This window comes from Alligator sinensis, unplaced genomic scaffold (assembly GCF_000455745.1).
Source record: "Alligator sinensis unplaced genomic scaffold, ASM45574v1 scaffold1089_1, whole genome shotgun sequence".
Taxonomy (NCBI): domain Eukaryota; kingdom Metazoa; phylum Chordata; order Crocodylia; family Alligatoridae; genus Alligator; species Alligator sinensis.
In genome coordinates, this window is record NW_005842030.1 from 30,118 (window position 1) to 37,289 (window position 7,172).

Here is a 7,172-nt window from a genome sequence, read left to right on the forward strand (position 1 = left end):
AGCTCACACCAAGGGAGCCTGCGGTTTTTCTCTTCATTAACTGTCTAGCCATGGACCTCCACCATTTTCTTTGTTATAGTTGTAACTTAACAATATTTAAATTAAGCAATTTGACAAAAGACACAAAATCATCCTAAGATTTAAAGAGGAATAAGTGACATAGAGATTTAAATGCACCACAAAAATAAATGTGAATATATTTTACTAGACCAACTATACAATTGGGAGGGGGGGGGCATTCGACAAGCCTTCCAGCACAACTATAATGCAAAAAATGTAACCAAACCAATCTTGCTTCTTGCATGTTCTCTGAATTGTCATGGATTCAACAACACTACTGAAAAGCCTAGGAATAAATATTACTAATGAACGGAACAGTTTTTATTCATACTTTTTAAATACAAGACCCTTGCATTTTAAGCCAGGGTATTTGGACAGTTAGTCGTATACAGCCTGCTCCAATCATATGCATGGAAATGGTGAGAAGAACGTGCCCCAGAAGACAAGTCAGTAGTTGCTTGGGGAGTCTTCAGCGTACTGGATGGAAGGGGTCCAAAACTTCACCCAACTTTTTCTTTTCTGCAAAAGGCAATTGTTGCAGTTGGAAAGGTTTATTCAGCATTGTATGTGACCAATAAATCAAGACTTTGCTACAGACTGAACCCAAAGCTCATGGAAAACATTGGGATCCTGACTCTTAATCAATCCCAGTGACTGCTGCATTTGGTGCTATTCCAGGGGCACCTCAATTTATTTACTAAACTTTTCCCATCTCCATTTTTGAAGGAGGTTTAATAGACTCCAGCAGAGAGGTTGTGTGTTATCAATACATCTCAGTACTTCTACAGAGGTTATTAGGATGTTAGAGAGGCCAAATTATAATCTAGTTTCCCTTATCAACCAACCATTTAGGGAGTAGAACCGATTCTATACCTAATGCTATTTATTTGCTTCCTTGCTAATTTTTTTTAGAGGTGCACCAATATATCAGTTGCACATCAGATAAACACTGATAACAGGAAAATTAACATTATTGGCTACTGGCTTTTTTTGGCCATCGATAAATATAATATGGTTTCTGGCCGGGGATCCTAAATGCTACGTACATGCACGCACCAGCACACATGCATGCGGCCAGGAATGCAGCTGGGCAGCATGGGGGGAGGGGGGGGGGGAGCAGATCAAGGCCCCCATGGTAAGGAAGGGAGTGGGGTAGGGGCTGGGGGTGCTGCCCAGCCAGTGTGGTGAATGGGACCCGGGGCCAGGGTGGGAAACAGGGAGGGGGCGGGGGGAGGGGGCACAGGATGGGAAGCAGGGAGGGGCAGCTCCCACTGCTGTGTGCACCCCCTAGGGGAGGCGTGTGGGGGGGTCATGTGCTCCCCAAATTTGTGAGGGGGCAGATGCAGGCTATCTAGTGCGAGCTTGGGGCTCTCCGCTCTGCTGTCTTTCCCTTGGGAGCCCCACACCGGCCACGCAACCCCTGCCTCCCTGGCAGCAGTGGGAACAACAAGTCAATGAACTTTAGTTCAAGTGACCCGCTGCCAATTTTAAGCACCGGGGCGCTGATGCCCTGGACGAGCCACCCTCGGCTGCATCCTGCTCCACTGCCCTGGCTGGGCAGTTCCCTGAGCCCCACTCCCTCCCTCACTGTGGGGGCCTGCAGTGAGGGAGGGAGTGGGGCTGCCCCCCCATGCTCCTTCTCCTCCACAGACTTTCCTGCAAGGAGCTGCTTTCCACACTGCCTGGCTGCATTCCTGTAAATTAGTTATTGGATCAGCATTGGCTGATATGGCTGGTTAATAATCGGCTATCGGTATCAACCAAGAAAAATCTTTATTGGCGCACCCCCAATTTTTTTCAAATTCAGTTGCTTGCAGTATCTCTCTTCCAGGTATCAGCGAGCCAGATTCTATTCTACTTCAGGGTCACAACTTTTCTATTTTTGCTTACTTCAGCTGGACATTAATGTATCTGAACAGTCACTGAACCAGCTTGCTGATGCATGCCCAAATGCAGAACAGCTCATGTCTGCCACTTCTAACCTGAGTTCCATGTGCTTTAAATCAGGCCATTACTGGAAGAAAGGGAGCAGACAAAGGGAGAAAAGGGACCAGTCTGCAATTGACCTCTGATCCAGACTGGAAATGAAATAAGCTCTAAGGAAGCAGTTTTCTCTTCTGCCGGACTGGCTAATTACCATGAACTTGGCAGAAGAGGGGGTTGGTTAGGTGGGAGGGAAAGGTAAACTGTGTAAGAAGCAGGTTTCAAAAAGAAATAGGGTAAGTTAAAAGAAGTAAATTTGAGGGAGTGAACTTCACCCATTCCTCTCCAGGAAAAGAAAGATTCAAGGTCTGTCAGCCATTGGCTGGAAGCCCTCCATCACATACAAAAGCAGTCAAGAGCTAAGCTTCCATTCTTGGAAACAAAATTTTCTGCTGGGGCATGCAGCATCACAACAGAAGCTGTTTCATCAGCTAGACTCTGGGTTACAGCTCAAGTTACCCTCACTTCAGTGTCTACAATTCTGGGCTGTGGATGGGGGCGGGGCGGAACAACAATATTAAAATCATACAAAATTAGGGTTGGAAAGGACCTCGGGAGGTCACATTTAGTCCAGCCCCCTGCTCAAAGCAGGACCAGGCCAGCCAAGGCTTTGTCTAGCCAGGCCTTAAAAACCTCCAAGGATGGAGAGTTCACCTCTTCTGGAGTTATTAGTATTACAGAAATGGCACCAACAGAAATGTTACACAAACCCAGACAACAGATTAACCAGGCAGTCAAGAATTAACAGTAATCAGGTAGGATGACTGAATTCAAGCATTGCAGGACAGTGGCTCTTTGAAATGGCTGAGGTGAAGTGGAACCCTGCAGGAATGACATTGTGGGATCCCACGCTCATTTAGTAATTTCAGAACAAAATCAAAGATAAAGATGCCATTGGAGTAGGCCTGAAAAGCCAGATGGGCTCTACATCTCCACTATACCAGCACTGCTAGCCCTTTGAGTGTCTCCAACAGTTCTCCTGGGCTCAAGTGAGTTGATAACAATCTGGCAAAACTTATAGAGTTATGAAACAGTCTCCCCAAAGAAGTGGCAGAATCCATCATATGGCATGCTTAACCCCAGAAAACGCTAGGGATGACATACTCCCAATGTACACTGGATAACCTACCAATGCTTATACTGAAAGCTTTGCAAGAGGGACCATCTCTTACTATTTTAGCCAATCCCTGGCACAAGAGGTTCCCCATCCTGGAGGAGGCATTTCGAAACTAGTGCAGTAGTTTTGAAGCAGGGTGCTACAAGGCCCTCTCAAGGGTATGGCAGCAGCCAGGTAAAGCCACCCTGCCTCGGATCTGCTCCCCCTGCATTAGGGCTCTAACCAGTCTCAAGCAGACTGCAAAGCTGCCTTGTGCCGTGCAACACTTCCTGGTCCAGTGTCCCCTACCCTCCTTCCGGACACAGGCATGGGTGGAACTGTCCCATCCCCTTGTTTCCAGGAGCAGCTGAGCGGATGCCAGACCAGTAAGGGCTGCACAAAGCCCCAGTTGGATCAGAGCACCAGTGCAGGGGGAGATGCACATGGCACAGCTTTTCCTGGGCAGGTGATGGGGCAGGTACACAGGGCAGTTCCACCTGGAGGCAGTAGCAGCACCTGGCTGAGCAGCACTGGGGTAAGTGGAGGCAGCACCAGCAGTGGGTCTCAGCCAGGAAGGCCACCACATTCATAGCAGCAGAGAGATAATCAAAGTAAATAAGGGCTGGAAGGGACCTCGGGAGGTCACATCTAGTCCAACCCCCCTGCTCAAAGCAGGACCATCCTCAAATAGATCATCCCAGCCAGGGCTTTGTCAAGTGGGCCTTAAAAACCTGAAAGGATAGAAATACACTTCTCTGGGTAACTTGTTCCAGTGCTTCTCTACCCTCCTAGTGAGAAAGTCTTTCCTAATATCCAACTTAAACCTCCCCTGCTGCAACTTGATGATGGGCTGCCAGGGCCCTGCAAAGGTTGAGGATCACTGCCCTAGTGGAACGCACAAGACCAACTGATTCTGCATCTCCACCTCAGCTTGCTCCTTCACAGCCACGATGGCTCCATGACTGACCCAACTCATTCTGTCAACCAGGCAAGCAAATGAGGGATAGCCACTAAGGCAGCAGATCTGATAAGTGAGAAAGGTCCCTTCTGTATTCTAACCTTCCTGGCACCACATTTCACATTGCAAATCCATCACAGACACTGCCTACCCAACAGCCAGCTGGCTACCAGTGGGGCTTTGCATGGAAGAGTGGGTTTTGACTCTATTCTCCCAATATTTCTTCCATATTAACTACTGTGCTACAAGATGTTAAGGTCTTTTTTAAGGCAACAACTCACTGCACCTTTCAGCTGAAAGTCCTCTGGATGATGCTTTATGTATTGGAACAGAGCTCTGTCCCGGCAAGCGTAGTAGTAGTTTTCTCGTCTGGTTGCATAATAGCCAATAAACCAGCCTATCGATAGACCAAGGATCTGGCGATGGACACCTGGGACATGGAGAGAAAACCCAGAGAGAAACAAATTGTCCCAGGCAGCTAGAATGACCCCACAACAAACCTGGAAGTCACCATGAAGATCTTTCTTTCCTTTCCCAATGGGCAGTTGTGAGACGTGCGAGCAGGCAACGAGCTACCCGGTCCCTTCTGTCACACACAGTGCTGGAAATGTGATTGGTATTGCCCACAATCTGGCTGTTGAGGCAGAATGCAGGTGAGATACACACCTTATAGACTAGCTAAATCAGTTTATACATGCACACACGCCCACATACACACACTCTATCTATCCATCCATCCACCACAAGCTTTTGTGAACCCAAGTTCACAGCATCGGATGAAGCAAACTCAAGGTCACAAAAGCGCATGCTCCTTATAGATTGGATCGAGTCTGACTTCAGGCTTTTGATAAAGTGCACTTGCATCTGTGCAAACTTTTGCACTCTTGTGTGCTCCCTCTCTGGGTGTACACAGACACACACACATTTATATAAAATCTCTCTACACGTGATTTAGTTAGTCCATAAGGTACGCACCTCCCCTGCCTTCTGCCCGACTTCAGACGAACACAGCTACTGACCTCTCTGGGACTTCAGACGTCTCACGAACTGAACATGGGCTCATGAAACCACACACGCTCTCTCTGTCTCCTGTACGAGTGTGCCTGGATACAGATCCATCTCTCTCTATAGATATCGGCCTAGTTGTATATCTACCTATTTAGATACATAGCTAGATGTATGTGTACGTTTGCGTGTGTGTACATATGTACACACACTCACGGATATCCATGTATCTAAATAGGTAGGTAGATACACACACATATGTATGATTTTATAGAAATCTAGATATTATCATGTACAGATTTGATAGAAATCCCTATACCGTATATATCGCCCGAAATAACTGCCCGCCCCTGCCCTATACACATCTATAGGTTTCTCTCTGTAAACAGGTCTCTGTGAATGTGTGTCTAGAGTGCTCTCCCTGCGGACACGCGCACAAGTACACACGTTACACTGCAACCCGGGCCCGGGGCAAGGGGGGGCGGGGAGGCCGAGGCCGGGCCCTCACCGGAGCCCAGCGCGGGGCGGTGGTAGCCGACGTTGTTGAGCACGACCGCGGCCCAGCCTATGCCGCCGAACAACAACGAGTTGTGGTTCACGATGTTCGGCGGCGGCAACGACCGCGACTCGTCCGGCAGCACCGACATGGCCGCCCCCTCCTTCTCCTTCCCCCTACTTCCGCCCCGCAGCGCTCCACCTCCTCCTTCCCCCCACTTCCGCCCCGCGGCGCTCAATGGCGGTGCAGGGACTGGCTGTCCGTCCCGCCTCGAATCCCGTCTGGCCCCGCGCGCCCGTTCCGGGGGCTTGCGGAGGTCACTTCGCCCGGGACTTTTCGACCTGGGGGTTGTTGCGACCCGAAAGTGGGTCACAAGAATAGATTACACAGACTGGGGGAGGGAAATGGATCGAGGCTATCAGGACTCGTTGTAGCGACGATATCTTTTGAGGCCAACAAGATTTTTTTGCAAAACAGTAAAATAAAATAAAATAAAAAATTCCCGTGATAAAGGAAAGAGATCCCGATCGCCTTTTCCTCTGGACCCATATGGCTACAACCTGGAGAAATGGATTGACACGCTTTGAAAATGGATGGATTCTCCTTTAAAGGAGAAAAATTGTGGGGACCTGGCTTTTCCCTTGCAGGCGGGGAGAGTTGCAGCCTGCAAGGGGCTGGTGGTGTAGGGGCCATGCTCCCTACACAGCCCCCTGCCCCACACGCTGGGGGCTGGGAGCGAGGTGCACTGGGTTGGGGCTGGCCATCGATGTTTGCAAACGGGTCTGTGTACATAAAATGTTGAGAACTAATTCTGCCCGAGGCAGGATCAGCCCTGTCCAGACCATCCTGCTCTCCAGTGTCTAATTTCTTCGCAAAACTGGTCACCCCTGACACAGCAGAGACGGCACACCCTGACCTGCCACCGGTGTGAAGCAGGGGGACCATGGCCACCAACTCCCTGCTTCTATAAATGTTAATGTCCACTCCAGAGATGCCGGGTAGAGGGCCATGCCCCCCCCCCGGCTCCCCCAGTCCATACCAGCCTGAACGTGGGGGAAGATCCCTTCCTGACCCCAAATGTAGCATCAGTCTGGCCCCGAGCAGAGGGCAGGACCCTCTAGCCAGGAACCACTGGCTTCAAGTCGTAGCAGGAGCCCTGGTGCAGCTCAGTCACAATCTCCGCTGGGCTGCAGCCAACACCCGATGTCTCCAAGGGAGGCTTAAAAACACAAATCTAACAAATCGCTTGTGGCATCTTCAGTGACCCAATACTGTTTTCCAATGGCTCTTGCTGCAGGTCAGGGGGCTGGGAGCAGATATCCTGGGAGGCCTGTGCTGGTAACAGGTTTCAGCCACCTCACTGCTTCCCTTTGTCTGTCCAGGGAAGAGATGCTTAACATGAAGCTTTGCCTTCTCTAATTAACTTGCCTTCACAATGTCAAGCTGTAACCCGAAGGCCTGGGACCTCCACAGTTGCTTATTAAATATCTAAACCTGCTTTTGTTGCACAAACAGCTAGTTTCGTGCCCCTGGAGGCTTATCCAATCCACCTCTAGGAGAGAGTCTCACACACA

The 7,172-nt window shown here is 49.6% G+C and overlaps 1 protein-coding gene across 1 annotated transcript; it reads right to left on the reverse strand.

Annotated features, from left to right (window-relative positions):
* Positions 1-359: 359 nt before the first annotated feature.
* Positions 360-5,803, reverse strand: LOC102377021 (NADH dehydrogenase [ubiquinone] 1 subunit C2). Its single transcript, XM_006022322.3, has 3 exons — positions 5,611-5,803; positions 4,384-4,527; positions 360-579 (listed from the first exon to the last, which is right to left on the reverse strand). Exons 1-3 carry the CDS (start codon positions 5,747-5,749, stop codon positions 530-532), a joined length of 333 nt encoding a protein of 110 aa, XP_006022384.1. The 5' UTR covers positions 5,750-5,803; the 3' UTR covers positions 360-529.
* Positions 5,804-7,172: the final 1,369 nt, after the last annotated feature.